General features: G+C 50.6%; 1 protein-coding gene across 1 annotated transcript in view; it reads right to left on the reverse strand.

The window, feature by feature from the left end:
• Positions 1-20814, reverse strand: part of PTH1R (parathyroid hormone 1 receptor) — a 95469-nt gene that overhangs the window by 44551 nt on the left and 30104 nt on the right. Inside the window, exon 2 of the mRNA XM_059477021.1 lies at positions 8238-8343. Coding sequence (XP_059333004.1) covers positions 8238-8343 — 106 coding nt within the window. The remainder of the gene's footprint in view (positions 1-8237; positions 8344-20814) is intronic.

Below are 20814 nucleotides of genomic sequence, written 5' to 3' on the forward strand. Positions count from 1 at the left end.
GAAGGAACTGTTTTGGGAGAGGAAGGGGGGAAATCATTTGGGGATAGGAAAGGAAAAGGAGTTGTTTTGGGATAGGAAGGGGAAAAAATCATTTGGGATAGGAAGGGGGAGGAATCATTTTGGGATAGGAAGAAGGGAGGAATTGTTTTGGGATAGGAAGAAGGAAAATTGTATTGGGATAGGAAGGGGGAAAAATCATTTGGGGCTAGGAAAGGGGAAGGAATTGTTTTGGGATAGGAAGGGGAAGGAATTGTTTTGGGATAGGAAGGGGAAGGAATTGTTTTAGGATAGGAAGGGGGAAAAATCATTTGGGGATAGGAAGAGGTAGAAATGGGGGCTTGGAGGGGCAGGAATTAAGTTTGGGGGTTTGCAGATGGATTTCAAACCTGGCTGTGAGAGCAGGGGGGATGAGGGGCTGTTTTTGGGGCTGTCTTTGTCTATAGGGGGTGTGGTTGGAGGAGGAGGGGGTGTGACCCAGCTGTGTGACCCAGCTGTGTGTGGATCCCATTGTTTGGACACAACAGAAGGATGTGAGGAGTGGGATCCTCACTGATCCAGCAGAATCAGGCTGGAAGGGACCACAGTGGATCAGCTGCTCCAGCAGGGCCATCCCAGAGCACAGGGCTCAGGATTACATCCCGACAGGTCTGGGATATCCCCGGTGAGGGAGATCCCACAGCCTCTCTGGTCTGTGCTCAGGGCTGGGCACTGCCCAGGGCAGAAGTTCTGCCTCCTGTGCCGGGAGAATTCCTGGGATCAGACCCTGCCTGTGGCTCTGGTGCCATCTCTGGAGCAGAGCCTGGCCCTGCTCTGACCCTCCCTGCACACAGGGACACCCAGGGACAGCCAGGGACACTCAGGGACACCCAGGGCTGAGAGTCTGTCTCACCAGGGCTCCTCTCCAGGCTGAGCAGCCCCAGCTCCCTCAGCCTTTCCTGGGCACCCAGATGCTCCAGGCCCTTGCTCATCTCCATTGGACCCACTCCAGAAGTTCCATGGCCATGGGCAGAGGCAGATTCTGTCTGTCACTGCTCAAAGACATTTGCTGCTCTTCACCCAGCGTCTCATGGACAGAACATCCTGTCCATGCTCAGCCCTGGAGGACACAGACATTGGAGGGGATGGACACGGGCCAGGAGCTGTTCCACGTCACAGCCACCAGACAATTCCATGACCCAGCTCTGGAGACGCCTCCTGGACTCTGCCCATCCACCCCTCAACTTCCCAATCCAGGAGCAGAAACTCAACTTCCAACATCCCATCGGGAACTCCCAACCTGCCACTGCTGGAACATCCCCTTCTTTCCTCATTCCAGCACATCCAGTCCTTCCAAACCTCTCCATCTTCCCTCTGAGAGGGAAAAATACCATCCAAGATACCATCTCAATCATTAAAACAAGGTTGATAATTAGCATTAGAGTTCAGCCACCCTTTGGAATGTTTTCCACCCTTTCTTTGTGTTCCTTTACAAATCTAAACCACAGACAACTGGTGCCTCTTGTAATTCCCGAGATTTGTCCCTCCCATGTCTTCCAAACCCTGTTTAGCCACTCTGTGGACATTCCTCAGTAGGACTGGGAGCTCCAGGCCCATATAACTTTGCAGGAAGAGGCTGCATCCCAGGTTCAGCTCCTTCAAGTCCATCAAGTTCATATCCATGACTCTGAACTCCCTCTGACTCAAGAAGAACAGTCTGGTCTGTGATTCCCTCCTCAAAGGTCTCCTGGTCCATAATTCCATCCTAGAAGTTCTCCTGGTCCATAATTCTATCCTAGAAGTTCTCCTGGCCCACATATCCACCCAAGAAGTTCTCCTGGTCTATAATACCACCCTAGAAGTTCTTCTGGTCCATAATTCCATCCTAGACACTCTCCTGGTCCATAATTCCATCCTAGAAGTTCTCCTGGTCCATAATTCCATCCTAGAAGTTCTTCTGGTCCATAATTCCATCCTAGACACTCTCCTGGTCCATAATTCCATCCTAGACACTCTCCCAGTCCATAATTCATCCTAGAAGTTCTCCCTGTCCATAAATCCTTCCTAGAAGCTCTCCCAGTCTATAATTCCATCCTAGAAGCTCTCCTGGACCATAATCCATCCTAAAAAATCTCATGGTCCATGCTGACTCCCCAGCTGGTGCCCACTGGGGCAGTGACAGCTTTTCCAGGCTAAAACTGTGCTGGGAATATGCTCACAAAGGATGGTTTGGTTTTTTTTTTTTGTGGAATTTGGGCCACATCTGCAAGGACGGAGAACAGGAACTGGGAGAAGATGGAAATAACTGGAGAAATTATGGATTTATAGACGGCTGGGGTGTTTAGGGCTTAGGCTGCCTCTGTCTCCCTTAATTTCTGAGGTACCTGAGGCTTCTCCCAGCCTCTGGGAGCTTCTGGCGTCAGGGAATGGTGCTGGACCCTCTGGAGAAGAAACCAGGAGCAGATTTTGGGGTTCCTCAAGGCCAGCAAGAGCCTGGAATCAGCTCTAGGTCCTTTAGGGACAGTGAAACCAAACTGGGATGCACAACCCAGGTAAACAGACCCAGATCCCCAACTAAAAATAACACCTTTCCTGGGAAAATAGGTTTATTTATTAAAAAAAACAACCCAGTTTGGAGCTGCAACACCTCGAGCCCAGAGAAAGCGTTGGCCATGGCCTTTGCTAATGACAGGGTTGTGCAAAACTCCCTCTTCTTTCCCCACAAAATGTCCCATCTCCTTTTCCAAACCAGGGAAAGACAAGCTTTTAATTCATGGATTAAAAAAAAAGTCAGGTCTGATGGCTCAGGGCTGGGAGTTTCACTTCATCCCCTTCCAGGTTTAACTTTGGGGTGGCATCAGCTGCCCACCAGGGCTGGGATGGAATATTTGTGTCGGGAGAAGAGAAATTTTCGGGTTTCCTGTTCTTTCCCAAAGGCTTTCATCTGGAGACTAAATTTAAGGGAAAAAGGGGGAGGGTGAGGGGAAAAAAAAAAGAGAAAAGGAGGAAACCAAATGCTTGTGGGGGAAGGGTTTTGGGGTTTTTTGGTTTCGTATTTTGGGTCTCCAGCCCTCAGTGCCTCAGCCAAAGGTGGAGATGACGCACGAATCCTGCCAGGGCTCTTTGGAAGCTCCTGGAGCAGCTCAGCCTTGGCTCCCCATGGCACAGATCCATGTGGGAGCCACAGGGATCAGGAGCCAGGGCTCAGAGACACCTGGGAGGTGGCCAGGGGCCAGAGGATCCCTGTGAGCCCTCCAGGAGAAGAGGAGGGACCTCATCCTCCCATAAAATGGAATTTTAACCTTTTTAGGGGGTGAAAAAAAGGGGATTTGGAGTTTTTACACACAAACAGTGGCTGAAGAAAGTCTGAAAGTTTAGAGGGTTTAAATATTTTTGTTCTCCAGGATTTTTCTTTGGAATATCAACCCTGCCAGCCAGGATATGTTCCTGCTTTCTGGAGTGGGGTCAAAGAGTCTTTTCCTGTGACCCTTGTGGTGAGGATCTTCCCAGGAGAGATCCCCCTCAAGTTGGGTCAGGAATTTTAAGTGGAAACTTTCTCCTTTCCCAAACATCCGACACCGCTGGGCTGTCGGCAGGACTGGCCCTCAATTGGAGCTGCTCCAGGATGATCCCAGAGGGATTCTGGCTCTCCAGGCAGATCCCTTCCAGTGGAGCTGAATGTAGATCTTATCCCTGACCACAAACAACTCCCTAAGAAAGGCTGGAGAAATCCCATCCTTGGATAACTGTGGGATGTGTTTTCCTGAGGATCTTCCCAAAACTGCTGCCTCTTGGTGGGCCTGTCCTTTTCCCTTCTTTGGAATGACAAACCCAGCATGGATTTGACCATGGGTTCAAATGGAAACCACATCCAGGAGTTATTTTGCTCCAAATCAACCCTACTTTTCCTCAGAGATTTTTCCTTTTAAATCCTATCTGTGGATAGGAGCTGGAGCATCATAACTGTGAAGATTGTTGCCTTTCCCAGATTTTTCTTTGGGATCTGCAGTGAGGGAAGAGGTAATGGGATGAGGTCCTCCCTCTGGATGAGGATCTGGATGTCCCAAAACAGACACCACATCCCAAATTCTGGATCATCCAAGGAGGAAAGCACTGGGCCCAACTGCTTTCCCTGTGTCCAAAGGCATCTGAAATCCCAAAATCTGTGGATGGCAGCTCCTCTGAAAAGTGGGAAGAACTTTTCCAAATTGGAAAACTCTTTGTTGGGACCACAAACTCCTTAAACCATCTCAAGGGCAGTCTGGCAAACCGCTGCCTTGTTTGGGAACTCCCAGAGGGAATTTCTGGGGTGCTAAATCCTAAAAAAAACCATTCCTTGTGAAAGGTTGAGTGGGAATTCTTTCTGCCTTTGGATTAGTGCAGATTAATTGAATCTAATTCTCCTCTGCTAATGGGTGAAGCGTCCAAAGCCTTGAAATCCAGGTGATTCCTCCTCTTGGACTATTTGGGATTGGATTTGCTGTAGAGGATGGAGCAGGAGGTCTGAGGAGCTCAGGACAGCTTTTTCCAGGGGCAGGATTTGTGTCCATGGGATTAAACCACTGGATATTGGAAGTTTTCTGTCCCAGTCCCAGACCCAGGTCTCCAACCAGCACCAAAATAATGGGATCTCCAAATCCATGGGTGTGGAATTTTGCAGGGAACCTCCAACGAGGGAAGAGAATGATGAGGAGAACTCAACTGATATCAGAAGGCTAATTAATTATTATACTATATTATTCTATATTATATTACACTATGTTACATTACATTACATCTAAACTGAATCTGCCAAGCACTGAACTCTGCACACATTGCCCAGAATCTCGTGACTGTCACCCTCAGTCCTGACACACACACACCCACACACACACATACACACACACACACCTGGCCCTGACAGGCCAAGGAACCAAACCACCATCACTGTGGGTGAACAATCTCCGTATTGCATTCTACTTTGGCACAAACACAGGCACAGCAAATGAGAGAAGAATATTCTTGGGAAGAGTTGTGCCTTGCTTTTCTCTGTGAAGAGAAATGTGGGGCTACACACCTGTGAAGAAAAATGTGGGGCTACACACCTAGCCCTGACAGGCCAAGGAACCAAACTACCATCATTGTGGGTGAACAATCTCCACATTCTGCTTTTGCACCAACATAGGCACAGAAAATGAGATAAATATTGCTTTTCCTTTCTCTGAGGTTCAGAGAATGTGAAACCCAGAAATATTTTTGAGAAGAATTGTGCCTTGCTTTCCTATGTGAAGAGAAATGTGGGGCTACACACCTGGCCCTGACAGGCCAAGGAACCAAAATGCCATCACTGTGTAAACAATCTCCATATTGCATCCTGCTTTGGCAAAAACACAGGCACAGCAAATGAGAGAAGAATATTCTTGGGGAGAATTGTGCCTTGCTTTTCTCTGTGCAGAGAAACGTGGGGTTACACACCTGGCCCTGACAGGCCATGGAACCAAACCACCATCACTGTGTGTAAACAATCTCCATATTGCATCCTGCTTTGGCACAACGCAGACACAGCAAATGAGATAAGAATATTCTTGGGGAGAATTGTGACTTGCTTTTCTCTGTGAAGAGAAACATGGGGCTATACACCAGGCCCTGACAGGCCCAGGAACCAAACCACCATCACTGTGGGTAAACAATCTCAATATTGCATCTTACTTTGGCACAACACAGGCACAGAAAATGAGATAAATATTGCTTTTCCTTTCTCTGAGGTTCAGAGAATGTGAAACCCAGAAATATTCTTGAGAAGAATTGTGCCTTGCTTTCCTATGTGAAGAGAAATGTGGGGCTACACACCTGGCCCTGACAGGCCAAGGAACCAAAATGCCATCACTGTGTAAACAATCTCCATATTGCATCCTGCTTTGGCACAAACACAGGCACAGCAAATGAGAGAAGAATATTCTTGGGGAGAATTGTGCCTTGCTTTTCTCTGTGAAGAGAAACATGGGGCTATACACCAGGCCCTGACAGGCCCAGGAACCAAAACACCGTCACTGTGGGTGAACAATCCCCACATTGCATTCTGCTTTGGCACAAACACAGGCACAGAAAATGAGATAAACATTGTTTTTCCTTTCTCTGAGGTTCAGAGAACGTGAAACACAGAAATATTATTGGGAAGAATTGTGCCTTGCTTTTCTCTGTGAAGAGAAATGTGGGGCTACACACACTTGGCCCTGATAGGCCAAGGCACCAAACCACCATCACTCTGGGTGAACAATCTCAATATTGCATCCTACTTTGGCACAACATAGGCACAGAAAATGAGATAAATATTATTTTTCCTTTCTCTGAAGTTCAGAGAATGTGAAACACAGAAATATTCTTGGAGAGAGTTGTGCCTTGCTTTCCTCTGTGAAGAGAAATGTGGGGTTACACACCTGGCCCTGATAGGCCAAGGAACCAAAACACCAACAATTTCCACATTGCATTCTACTTTGGCACAAACACAGGCACAGCAAATAATAAGAATTATTTTTCCTTTCTCTGAGTTTCGGAGAATGTGAAACCCAGAAAAATATTCTTGGGAAGAATTGTGCCTTGCTTTTCTCTGTGAAGAGAAATGTGAGGCTACACACCAGGCCCTGACAGGCCAAGGAACCAAAACACCAACAATTTCCATATTGCATTCTACTCTGGCACAAACACAGGCACAGCAAATAATAAGAATTGTTTTTCCTTTCTCTGAGTTTCAGAGAATGTGAATCCCAGAAATATTATTGGGAAGGATCGTGCCTTGCTTTTCTCTACACCTGGGATCTGCTCCCTTTGCTCTGCCATTGGGAAAGAGCCCAAAATCCAGCTGTCAATCCCATCCCCATCCCTGCCCACAGGGAAGGGGGATGGATCCCAAATGCTGCCTCAGAAAAGCTGGAAAAGGGGCGCGGGAGCAAGACCAGGTGGGCAGAGACACCAGCAGGAAATGCCTTTGCACATGTGCTCATTAACGAGGTGTTAATTGGGCACGGGGTGAGGGGACAAAGGAGCAGCAGAGGATGTGGCTTGAGGTTTCCTGATGGAAAACAGGAGTCTGGGAATCAAAGGAAAGTTGGGATTTTATGGCCCTTGCTGGCGTTTCTAAAGGCACTGGGAGGGCAGGTGGTGAAGCTGGATTTGGGGACCTTTCCCACAGCATTCCCTGAGGGGAGAACGGAGGTGCAGGGACATCGTGGCTTGTCCCATTTTCTTGGGAAATGGAGGGAAGTGGGACAGGACATCCACCCCGGGGACTGAAGGGTCTCTCAGGAATTAACACTTGGGAATGTGAGGGAAGGAGCCAGCGGGGAGTGAGGGCTTTGCTCCCCACATCAGAGAGTGCCCTCCTTCCTCCTCCCCCTCAATCCCACAGCTGGGAGTGATTTTCCAGCCCAAAATAGAAAGGAAGGGGAAGGAAGAGGCTCAGCTGAGCTCGGGCTCTTCCGAGAGAGAGAGAGTGGGGAAGTAGAAAGGTCTTGGAGCGATGTTTTGTTTTCCCTGTCACTGGTTGCAAAGGATTTTTGGGATTTGGAATAGTGGTTTTCCTCTGGAACAAGTCCAGAGGAGACCCCAGAGCTGCTGCAGGGCTGGAGCCAGGCTGGGAGAGCTGGGAATGTTCCCCTGGAGAGGAGAAGCTCCAGGGAGAGCTCAGAGCCCCTGGCAGGGCCTGGAGGGGCTCCAGGAGAGCTGGAGAGGGAGTGGGGACAAGGATGGAGGGACAGGACCCAGGGAATGGCTCCCACTGCCCGAGGGCAGGGATGGATGGGAGATTGGGAATTGGGATTTCCTGGCTGGGATGGAATTCCCAGAGCAGCTGTGGCTGCCCCTGGATCCCTGGCAGTGTCCCAGGCCAGGTTGGATCACCCTGGGACAGTGGGAGGTGGCCCTGCCCATTCCAGAGGGGTGGAACGGGATCTTTAAGGTTCCTCCCAACCCAACTCATTCTGGAATTCTGTGATCCCAGGAGCATTGATGGTTGGTGCTCTCTCCTGTGCACTGGATATAACAACCAGGGCTAGAATTCCACAATGTCTGCATCCTCCTGGACCCTCGGTGTTTGGAGTTCTAGAGCAGAACAAGTCTGGGACAGCTTTGCTTTCCAAACCTCCTCCCCATGGACTATCCTGAAAAACTGATTTGCTGGGATGGTGCAAGCGCCTCCTTCCCTCCCTGCTCCCAGCATGTGGGGCTGAGGGGAATGGCTGGGAGGAGCAGGGGTGGCTCCAGCCCTGGAATTTGGGAGCACTCACCGTGCACCTTGGGCACCTTGGCTTTCAGGTGGCGCTCGCACTTGGCCTTGGCCTTCAGCAGGAGGAAGATCTGCTCCTCCTTGGTGATGACATCGTCGGCATCCACCTGCAGGGAGGGGACAGAGAGGTCAAACTCCAGTTCCAAACCCTCCTCTGCACCCATCATTTCCTCAGCCTGGCCCTGAGAATCCCGATTTGCTCTGCAGCCATGTCCCAAGGAGCAGCTCCCCCATGGAATTACCATCCATGGAGGTGGCAGAGGAAGCTCAGGCTGGGGCTGATCCCATCATGCTCATTCACACGTGGAAGCAGCAATTTTGGGATGGAGCATCCCAGACAGCAGGGATGAGGCTGCTCTCCAAGAGGAAAACATTCCTCATAAATAATTTCGTGCCAAGGACCCCTCTTCTCTTAGGAACTACAACCTCCCATGCTGCTTCCTCCTCATCCACAGGTGTCAGGCTCCATAAAATCCTGCCTGAATCCCAGAATGTGTGGAGGGATCTGTCCCAGGGAGAGCTGGGAGCTGACAGCATCTCCCCACCCTGTGCTCCAGGGAGAGCTCAGAGCCCCTGGCAGGGCCTGGAGGGGCTCCAGGAGAGCTGGAGAGGGACTGGGGACAAGGATGGAGGGACAGGACACAGGGAATGGCTCCCAGTGCCAGAGGGCAGGGATGGATGGGAGATTGGGAATTGGGAATTCCTGGCTGGGATGGGATTCCCAGAGCAGCTGTGGCATGGAAGTGTCCAAGGCCAGTTTGGAGCACCCTGGACAGCAGGAGGTGTCCCTACCCATGGAATGGGATGGGATTGGGATAATCCTTAAGATCCCTCCCACTCAACCCATTCCATGATTCCCTGCACTCCCCAAGCCATCCCTATCCCAAATCCAGGTTCTTTCCCCCTTTCCAGTCCATTCCCTTTGCCAAGCCAGTAACAGGAACCAGCTGAGGGCCAATTAACTCCCGACACAAACTCCCTCCAAATGACATAACGAGGGTTAATGAATCCCAGCTCCCAAATAAACCAGGATTCCATTTCCCAGCAGGCTCCCAGGCCAGGGAGAGCAACGGGGGCAGCGGACACGCAGCTGTGGAGTTAAATCTGATAAGGGGCCGGGAGTAAAACAGGAGTTGGGTTTTGGTGTCCTTGGAACAAATCCAGGCTGAAAACCCTTCCCAAGCGGGAGCCGCTTCCAAACCGCGTCCACGTTAATGGGAACGGTTCCAGCCCTTCCCAGATGTTTGGCCTGTCCACATTTGAGGCACCATCCCTCATTTCTGCTTGGATTGGGAACAGAAAAGCTCGGGGTCAGCTCCCGCTGGCGCTCGGGGCTGTACAAAGCCGGAGCGATTCCGCCAGAGCTGGAGGAGTTAGGATGGGTTTAGAGGGATGGGACCTCAGGAATTCCAAGGGATTCATCCCAAGCACGCTCAGCCCTCGGCTGCTCTGGCTGTGCTTGGAGGGATGCACAGAAAACACATTTTTATTCCCAGAAATAAAGGGGAAAGTCTCCCGGAGCTGGGCAGAGACAGAGTTCTGAGCTCAGCTCAGGTTTAATTTCCTAAACCTGACCTATCCTTAAAAAAAATCCACCAAAACTGACCCCACATTCCCTCCTCTCCTCCCTAAAAATGGTTTAAATGATAAAAAACAAATCTTATGATGATAAATGATAAAAAAAATTTACAACCTGACTTTGTGAGTTTCTCCTTGGTCGAAGGGGTGGAAATGTGAATGCAAATAAATTTATGGATTAAACCAGAGATTTTCACTGAATCCTGGTGTTTGAACACATCAGTTCTCAAAGATTTTGGGAAAACTGTGAAATGGTGCTGGTTAAATCCCATTAAACATCCAGGGAAGACCAGGCTGGGAGCTAGGAGTTCAGGGCTTGGCATTCCCTCTGTCCCAGCCCCTTGTGGGGACATTTCAGTGCCTCCATGGGGCTGAAAGATCCCCAGGGATTGGGGATTATCCAACCCTGGAATCCTCAGATTCGGGATCAAGGGACAGCACAAACACCCAGAGCTCAAAAACCTGGAGAACCTTTGGATTTTCCAGCTGCTGGAGGAATTTTACCTCCTGAACATCACATTTTCCTGATTTTCCTTGGATTTTTCTGCCCTGGATCTCCTGATTTTAAGGCAAAATTAAATCCCAGCTATCCAAAGTGAAAGGAATCCATGGGAATATTTTCCTTGTGATAAATTCCTGATCCAAGGCACGTTTGGCTCAGGCTGGGCAAAGCTTTCTCTTGGAAAACAATCCCAACACCTGATCCAAAAAAATGCTGGGGAACAGCCTTGCTTAAACCATTTGTGCCAATTTTTGGGAATCTGGAGATTCCTGGGCAGAAAAAGAAGTGGCTTCACTTCCAGGAGTGCCCAGGATTTGGGAATGGGTGAGAAGTGCTGGGAATGAAGCAGCCACTGATTTGGAGAGGGTTTGGATCCCTGTGGATGGGAGAAAAACAGAGATGGAGGTCCCAGGATGAGATATCTGTAGGATATGGAGAGAGCAAAGCCCAAATCCAGCAGGAGCTGGGAAAATCTGGAGCCTGGGTGGAAATTCTGGGGGCAGGAATGTCCTAAACTGCCCCAAAACTGGGAGGTGACAGCCCTCAAGTGTCACCTCTTTTCCTTAACTGGCACCTCCTGGAATTGGGCTAGGGTGGAAAATTGGCCAAAAAAGGGATATTTTCATAAATATTCATGAATTTCCTCTCTTTTTAAGACCACCTGTGCAATGCTGAGAATCCCAAAATCCACATTAAAATCTAGAATTTGCTCTGTTTGTTCCATGAACTCCCTGCACATTCTGCTCAGGACAATGAAAAAGGAGATAAAAAGTACTGGGAATTTTTCATCCCAGTGAATTCCAGAGCCAAAACCTCCTCAAGATTCCCATATTCAACAATTCCCTCCTCTTTTATCAAATTCCCATGTGCCTTCACCTTTTTATCCCCAAAAAAACCTCTCATCCTGGTAAAACCCTTTATCCAACAGAAAGGAATAAATACAGGATAATTATTTTCCCTAATAATCCCTGCCCTGATGAAAAACTGGGAATATCCAGGATGGGATTTACCAACCTGAGTTATTCCCTCAGAACTCCTCCTATAGTATTTTCCTGCCCAGAGCAGCTGGCATTTATTCCATCCTCAAACCAGCACCTGAAATAAATTGGATCAGCCTTTTTTGGGATTTCTTTTCCCCCCACCCCATTTTTTTCCCATTTACTGGCCACTCAGGAGCACTGAGAAGATTTCCGAGGAGGAATTTTTGCTGATGGGAACTCTGGGAGCATCCAAGGGAAGGCAGAAATTGTCCCAGATGGGTCCAGCTCCCAAATCCAGCTGTTGTGGAGGAAGAGGTCGAGGTTATCCTGTCCCTGCAGACTTAATCCCTTTAAAAGCTGCCAGCAAATCCCTTTAAATCAGCTTTCCCTAAATTTCCCCAGCAGAAATTCCTGCACTGAGTTCCTTGGCACTCAGTTTACTCAAGGAATAGTTTTATCCTGAGGGTTGTTTTTCCCTTTGCTCCCAAAATCCCAGGAGCACCTGGAAGGGATGGAGGCTCCTCCCTGGGCTTCCCGGTTTTCCAACCAAATCCCACCTGCTCCTCTTGCTCAACCATCCCCTTCTCTCTTCCCAGTGCTCGGTTTTGCTGGGAAATAAAAGTTCCTTGTGGAGGAAAGATCTGGGAATGTCGATTTTCCCTCCTTGTCCGGAGAAAACAGAAATGCCAAAGGGAAGAGGGACACAACAACTTTATCCCGAAGTTGTAAAATCCATTTGGATCCTCTTTCCACCCTCTCCTCGCCCCTCTGGAGCCCGTGGGGTAGGATGAGGGTGTTCTCTGGAATTTCCATTCCCTGGCTGGTTTCCGAGCCATGAAAGCAAACCCCAAATGTCCCTGGGGAGATCCTGGTCATCCTCATTTATGGGGCTCATTTTGGGGAAGAATGGGGTCTTTTCTGTGCCACCTCCCTGGCAGCAGGCAAAGAGATTTGTTGGGATTGAGGGCAGGCAATGCTGGGATCTGCTGGGAGAGCAGCAGGGAATTGCTGGGAAGGGGAAAGGGAGGGCAGGAAAAAGAAGGGAAAAGGGAAAACATTGCAGTTCTGGAATGGTCTGGTTGGAAGGTGTCGGAATTCAGGGCATCCCTCTGGCTGTCCTGGATTGCCTGAACCCCTGCCAGGGGGCTCAGAGACCCTGGCACGGAGCCCAAAACACCTGTGGGTTTGATTATGACCTGTGGAGTGAATTACCAACCTTGTATGAAGATCTGCAAGCCACGACAGTCTAAGTAGAATAATAATCAGTTTGTCACGGGGTGGAAAAATACATTTTTTTGAGTTTTTAGAATGGAGATTCAGGGGGCAAGATGGAGGGATCTGGGCATATCCAGCCTTTCCCCTTTTTTTTCTTGGCCTCCATCTTCTGCTGTGATGGTGGCACTTTGGGATTGGTTTAGAGTAGAAGCTCACTGTCCAACACAGGTGATAGGGATTGGGAAGTTATTGTAAATATTGTACATATAGATTTAGTATAAAAATATAACACTGCCCAGGGCAGGCAGAGTGCCTGGACTGTCCTGCTGAATGGACCTTGGCTGGACAGGAGAAAGAATTTTACAGATAAGGAACAAAAAACAACCTCGAGACTGAGAAATGAAGAGTTCTGACTCCTTCTTTGAGCGCCAGGCTGGGAAAAGAGACTTTCTAACACATCTTGGGGTCACTGTGAGCAGATAGAGACCCCAAGAGGAAGGGACCTTAAGTATCATCCCATTCCCTGGGCAAGGACATTTTCCACTATCCCAGGGTGCTCCAAGCCCTGTCCAACCTGGCATTGGGCATTTCCAGGGATTGGGAATCCACGATTTGCAGTCAGCTCATGCCACTTATCCAAGAGAACTGAGATTTGTGGTGCCTTTCCAGGAACAGGAATTTGGGGACAACATTTGTCAATTTTCCTGCTTTCCACCCCTGGAGCAAATGAGGTGGGACCTGAGAGGCTGAGCTATGGAAAAATCATCTTCCAAGCAAGGAGAAAATTCCCATAATTTCCTCTCAGGCTGCCTGAGCAGAGATGTCCTTCCCAGAGATCAGAGCATGGAGCTGGTGCAGAGGGATCAGCAGAGGTTGGAATTTTATTCCTGGATCATCAACAATACCCATGGCATTCCACCCTTCAGGAATGATTGATCCCAACCAAAATGTCTCAGACATTCCCAGGAATCTCATCCTGGTCATCCTGGAGAAGTCCTCGTCCTCCTCAAGCCCAAATTTTCAAACCACAAGGGACCTATGGAGGTGACTCCAAGTCCCCTGAAGAAGCAGAGCCAGGATTTGGGATCACCTGTGGTCCTGCACCTCCGTGCTCCAGGTAAAAACCTGGAATATCCCTCAAGAGACAAAACATCCTCAGGATTCACCTGGGACTTCTGAGTGGTCTTGTCTCACTGAACTCCAGACATTCCGATCCTGCACACCTCTGTGATCCCAAGCTCCCTAAGGAATTCTGTCTGGGAATGTGAAAAGCAGATCCTGCCTCAGTTTCCCAAAGGCCCAGCAAAGTTTCTCCCCTTTCCCTGCCTTATCCCTTTGGACTATACCAAACTTTTTGGCCCTGTGCCTCATGAGGAGGGGAGAAGAAGATGGATTTGGGAGCAATGAGCTGGAGACGCAGGAATTTCTCTTCCCCTGGGATTGGAGAGAGCTCTGCTTGCACCAGGAATGGGAAAAGAGCTCCTGCTCCCAAATTCCAGCCTTCCCATGGGTGAATTATCCCAAGGTTTGACTGAAATCCCAATGCAGTTGCACCAGCCCATGCTGGGATTGATTCTTTTTATTCCCTTTTTTAAAATTTTTTTCCCATTTCCCTGCTTTTTCCTCCTTCCAAAACACCAACCCCTCGCCTTCCAGCAGCCCTGACAGGGAATCCACACAGGATCCCTCCGTGGCCTCAGGCAGCCCAGGGATTTTGGGAGAGAGAGGCAAAACCTTGGCACGACTTCCCTGCTGCAGCTTGGAAACCTGGGATAGCACAAATCCTTCAGGTCAGGATAACCTGCTCCGTTCCCTGGAGCATTTGTTCAGACATCCAGCTGCACCCTAATCCCAGCAACTCCCTTTTCCAGAGGCACAGACCTGCAGCAGCCCTTCCTTCTTCCCTCCCATTGGGAGAAATCGAGCTGGAAGCAAAACTCTCCCTTTGCCATCCTTGATGTCGCTCAGGGGGCTTGGGGGATGATCCCGACATATTCCTGCCGGAATGGTCAATCCCACATCCCTCCCCGCTGCCCCAGCAGGGGTTTGGGATTGACTCCTGCCAGCTCACGTCCGCGGGAGAGGCGGGATCCGTGCCCTGGGAATGCCGTGCCAAGGCCACGGGGCAGCTCCGGGCCACGTTCCCGCTGCTCCGCTCGTGCCAGGAGCCACAGGCGGGAGCAGGGAAACCTCAGAGAGATCCCGGTGCCAACAGCTGCTCCCTCGGGATCATCATCCGTGTGGGCAGCACCACCAGGAATGAGGGCACGTCCCAGGAGACGCCAGGGACACGTTCCAGTGCGGAAATGTCCCTCAGGATGGGAGCTGCTGCGGTGGGGTGGGGCTGTGCCGGTCCATTTCCACCACTGAGCTCCATATCCTGGAGATCTGGAGGTCAGGGCAGGAAAAGGAGGATTTCCAGAGTGGGAGGGGGTCTCTCCTGGCCTGGATGTCACCCCAGCAAGGCGGGTGTCACAGAGGCTGCTCTTGGCTGAGGTCAGAGCATCGCTGCAGCCACGGGAAGGATCTCGGGTCTGGATCTTATCCAGGACAGGAATCCTGGGAATCACATTTGGGAGAGGGGCTGTGGGTTTGCATTGGAGAATCCAAACATCCGGCACCAGCATGGGATGGTTTGGGTTGGAAGGGACCTCAGGGATCATCCAGTGCCACCCCTACCACGGGCAGGGACAATTCCCACTGTCCCAATGTCCCCAATGTCCAACCTGACCTCGGACACTTCCTGTCTCTTCAGATTCCCCCTCTGACTCCAGCTCCTGGTTTCCATCCCTCTCTTGGAATAACAAATTCCCCAGTCTGGTCAATCCCTGAAGGTTTCTTATTTTTGCCTCCCTGTTGGATTTGCATGGAAAATCCCCCCTGGATGAGTCCCTGTGAGACACGAGGCTGCAGGCGGTGATGCCTTTGCTCTGTGACTCAGCACCCCCCTGATCCATCAGTGGCCCAAATTCCAGGGGACACTGCTGGCCCAGACTGTCCATAAACACAGGGGAAACCAGGCTCAGACAGACCTCCATGAAAAACATGGAATAAACGAGTGGGGTGAGGGAGATTATCAGAGGAAATAACACATCGTACTGCTTAATCATGGAATCAGGGAATGGTTTGGGTTGGAAAGGACCTTAAGGATGATCCCATTCCACCCCTTCCATGGGCACCTTCCACTATCCCAGGTTGCACCAAGCCCCAGTGTCCAACCTTGGGCACTTAAAGGGATCCAGGGGCAGCCACAACTTCTCTGGGAATTCCAATCCAGCTTCTCCCCACCCTCCTAGCCAGGAATTCCTTCCCAATATCCCACCTAACCCTTCCTCTATCCCCTCCACATTTGCCTTCCCAGTTGCAACTCTGTTTGTAACCATATAAAATAGACCAGACAAGTCCACAGGGCCAAAAGCCTTTTAAAAATCCCATTTTCGGGGGATCTGGCTGATCTGTGCAGATCCCACTGGAAATGGGCACCTGGGGCCGCGTACTTGCCAGCCCCGATCTGCTCAAAATATCTGGGATTTATATTTCTGACTTAAGGCTGGGAACCTCTCTGGTTGTGGAGCAGCACCCAGACCCGTGGGCTGCCCCATTCCTTCATCTTCTCCACTTGCCTTCCCATTTGCAACTTTGTTTGGAACCATATAAAATAGACAAGTCCACATGGCCCAAAGCCTTTTTGAAATCCCATTTTGGGGACATCTGGCTGATCTGTGCAGATCCCACTGGAATCGGGCCTGTGTCCATGCCAGCCCTGATCTCGGGGGCTAGTCTCATGAATATAATATCTGGGATTTATATTCCTGAGTTATGGCTGTGGAGCAGCACCCAGCCCCATAAGCTGCCCCATTCCTCTATCCCCTCCACATTAGCCTTCCCAGCTGCAACTGTATTTGGAACTATATAAAATAGACAAGTTCACATGGCCCAAAGCCTTTTTAAAATCCCATTTTGGGGGGGATCTGGCTGATCCGTGCAGATCCCACTGGAACCGGGCACCTGGGGCTGTGCCAGCCCTGATCTGCTCAAAATATCTGGGATTTATATTCCTGAGTTATGGCTGGGGAACCCCTCTGGCTGTGGGGCAGCATCCAGTCCTGTGGGCTGCCCCATTCCTTCATCCCGGATCATTCCTGGGCACGGCATAAACCCCATCCCTGCTCTCTGCTGGGCCGGGGCCACGCACCGCCGGAGGCCGGAGCAGTTTGATCCCGAGCGAAATCCCGAGCGGATCCAGGCGGTGTTTGGTTTGCTGGAGCCGGCGGTGCCTGCAGTGCCAGGAGTGATTTATCTCCTCCTAACCCAGACACGTAAACAGGGCCATGAATCATTCCTTAAATCATTCCCTAAAAGTGCCTCTTTTCCCTGGGAGGCCGTAAAGGGAGCCTGGGATGAGCTCACAGGGAGCGGCTGCGCCACCCAAAGGGGCTCGAGCCTTCCTCCCGCTCCTCTGCACCCTCCTCTGCCCAGAACTGCTGCTCCCCATGCCAATCCCTGGCTTTGCCCTGTTAACTCGGGCTTTATAAAGTCAACAGCCGGGCTTAGGCAGGGACAGATGTTCCTGATAAGCCACGGCCTCCTTAAAAGCGTTGCAACGGAGTTTTCCTTCCAAGCGCTCCCTGCCGGAGCCAGAGCTTTGTGGTGGGGAATCATGGATCACCTGGCTGGGGCTGGGATTTATTTCCTGCTGCTGCTGCTTTCCCTAAAAAAGCCACTTATTAATCACCAGCTTCTCCTGCAAGTGGTGGGGACCCCCAACTTGAGATTCCATCACCTTTTCCAGGATGAAGGGTGTGCTGATCCCTCCAGCACAGCCAAAATTCCCGGCTACCCGTGACCTTTTCAGCACGGACAGAGGCAGATCCCCATGATTTATGTGAAGGAAAAGAAACCCCAACAACCCCACACTAAAAATATCTCCCTGCGTTTCACCGTCCCAGCTGGAAGCTTTTCCAGAAATTCCCCTTGGATTCCAAAACAAGGCCAGTGCCCATCCACAAGCCTGTAAAACAAGTAATGAGTTTTTGTCTGGATGAAAACAGACTTTTTTTGGGATGAGGTTGGTGCAGGGATTCCAACAAACAGTGCTCACATCCTGCTTTGAAGGCTCCACCTGGCTGTTAACAAGAAACAGAGGGGAAAAAATTCCATTGGAATCACGGGGATGTTGGGGAGCTGTGGGAAGGTGAGAGTGGAGCAGGACTCAAGGGATGCCCCATTCATGGAAGTGTTCAAGGATGAGGCTTGGATCAGCTTGGGATGGTGGAAGGTTCCCTGCCCATGGGGTTGGAGATGGTGTTCAAGGTCCCTTCCAACTCAAATCAATCTGGAATTCTGTGACTCTGGGACCAGGATCACGTGGAAATACTGGGAAAGGAAACCTGAGCTGGGCAGGTGCCTCCTGCACTTTTCCACTGCAGGTAAACTGGGATTTTCCATCAGAAAACAAGAGAAGGAAAACTCTGGAACTCAGAGGCAAAAGAAATGAGTTTTTATGGCTCTGGAAATCTCCCAGTTCTGCCCTCAGGGAATATTCTTAATTGTGACTATTCCTGATTGGGATTTTTGGACACAGCTGTAAAGATGCTGCCAGGAGCTCTGGGTGTGTGCTGGAAAAGGCCATTCCCTAATTTTTTTTTCTGGAAAACAAGATGCATTTAAGTTGTCTCCACCAGCCTAAGCCCTTGTTCTCCCTGGGTCAGGCTTAAGTGCTGATTCCCTGAGCTGAACCTTCCCAGCCAGCCCCAGGTGGCCACCCCACAATTCTGGGGTCACCTTGTCCCCCTCCCTGCACTGGCCATCCACAACATCCTGTGATCCCAACTTTCCACCTCTGTCCGTGTTGTTTGGACTTTAGGCCGGACTATCCCAGCTCTGACACCGAAGCTGAGGCCACCTGGTCCTGCTGGCCTTTCCTGGTCACTGCTGAGCCTGGGTCATCCTGCTTTTCTCAGACATCAGGGACACCCTGACAATGGGATTTCTCCCCAGGGTTGTCCCATCACTGGGAGGAGAATCCTTCCGGCCACCTCCCACTGCAGATCTGGAGGTGTCCCTCAATCCGTTGGTCATTCCCAGAACAAGCTGAGCCTGATTTAGGCACCTCAGGCCTGGCTGAACTTGGGCTGGCTGTCCCACATCAGGGAATCAATCAGGGATGGTTTGGGATGGAAGGGAACTTAAGGATCACCCATTCCCATCCCATTCCATGGGCAGGGACACCTTCCACTATCCCAGGGTGATCCAAGCCTTGTCCAACCTTGTCTTGGACACTTCCAGGGATCCAGGGGCAGCCACAGCTTCTCTGGGAATTTCATCCCAGCTCCTCACCACCCTCCCAGCCAGGAATTCCTTCCCAAATCCAATCTCAGTGCACTCTCCTTAAAACCAAGGGAAAAAGGATATTTAACCCTCCCGTTCCCAGGTCTGGTTTGGAGTTATCCAAACCCAAGCGAATCTGGGGCTCGTAAAAACCCAGCATCCATTGGCATCTTCCCTTTGTGCTCCTCATCCCGGAGCTGGGAAATGCAGGCCGGCATTTTTCTTTCCCAGCCCTCAGTGCTATTTTCCAATCCCTACCACAGCGGGAATGGCGCAAATCCTCCCAGCATTCATCCCCAGCCCCTCCGAGACACTGCAGAAAGACCCGGAATTTCGGCCGGTGGAAATCGAGCTGCCCCGCTGACGTCAGCTGGGGAAGGATCCCTTACTGAGACCCCAGCCCTGAATCCCACAGCCACAATCCAGGGTTTGTGTCCAGGAATATCCTGACGGAGCCGCTCTCTGCACGTGCGGATATCGCGTTACCGGTGCCGCGGTTAGAAACGCTCGGAGCACCACCGGGAATTTCGGGGCACGCCCAGGCCCGTGACTTTGGGGTGATGAATTTACTCCTGTCTGGGCCTTAAATTTAGCACAGACTCCTCTCCATCCAAAGAAAAAAAAGATTGGATGCCTCCTGAAAAAGCCGGGGATCTCATCTGTGAGAAATGGGCTTTGTTCTGGAATAACAGCGGGAATTCCGTCTGGAGTTTTGTATCCAGGAATAGTTCACACCAGCAAATCCGTGAGTAAACAATGGATGCAGGGAATCCCAGTTTATCCCAGCCTGGACTCTGGATGCCTCGCTGGGTAATAAAACCCAGGGCAGGTTTGAACTTTAGGCTCTCAAGGTCACCGACGGTTCCATTTCTCTCCCCTCACTCCTGGGGGATTTTCCAGACTCTGACCAGCTTCAACAGCTCAGCTAAAAATCAGATTGGTTCCAAGTTTTCCAACAGATTCCAATCTTTTGGAAAGTTGGAGTTGCAAGGGAAGATCATGACATGGTCAGGGTTGGAAGGGACTCTGCAGATGATCCATGTCCAACCCCAGGTGTGCACTAACAGAAAATGAAATAAATCAAATTTCCCTAGAGAGTTCAATTTAAAAAACTCCAATTTTGGACTGATTAAAGACTCCTCAGGATTCTGATTTTTATTCAGGAGTCAGAGGTTGGAAAATAAACACGGATGGAGGAGAGGGAGGGATGCTACACCACACATTTTTATGACTGAGTTTCTTCCGCACCTCCTAAAATGTGAAGTTTGGCCCCTTTGGAGCCAGGAATGGGGCTGGAAAAGCCCAGCTGGGTTCAGCTGAGCCTGGGCCTGTTTTCCCTGGGAGAATTCCCACTGCTGTCCCCTGTCACCACCATGGGACAGTGGTGGCCTGCAGTGGTGGCCTCCTGACTCCCACAGCAGCTGTTCCCAGTGGGTGACAAATCCCGACTGGAAGCAACGAGCACGGAGAGAGGGATTGGGAAGGTGAAGGGGAAATGTGGCCTCTGGCACCTGGAGCTGGTGACCCCGAAACAAAGAGCTGCAACGGGAAACCACTTCTGTTAACTCAGCCCCAGACAGCATCCAAAGCCGGGCTTTAGTCCTGAGCCGGCCTCTAAGCCAGGCTTAGGGAAGCAGATGGAGGAGGGATGGAAGGACAAGGCGGGAGGGGAGGGAGCTCAGGTTTCCCGGGACACAGGAGCTGGATCAGGGTCTTGGTGGGTTCACAGCAGACCTGAGGGAAGCCCCTCCACCGCTTCACCCACTCCAGGCACAAACTGATCCCTACCAATGGGAATTCAGATGGAAGTTCCAATGGATGAATCCCAATTCAAATGGAATTCCAGTGGGAATTCAGATGGAAAACTGATCAGCAGCATTCCCTCTAGGCAGGGATCCAAGAGCACTTTGCTTCTCCACACTGAATCTGATGGGATTCAATCCGTGCTGATGGATTTGGGTTTCTCTTGGAGG

The sequence above is a fragment of the Ammospiza nelsoni genome, chromosome 1, assembly GCF_027579445.1.
Source record: "Ammospiza nelsoni isolate bAmmNel1 chromosome 1, bAmmNel1.pri, whole genome shotgun sequence".
NCBI classification, from domain to species: Eukaryota; Metazoa; Chordata; class Aves; order Passeriformes; family Passerellidae; genus Ammospiza; species Ammospiza nelsoni.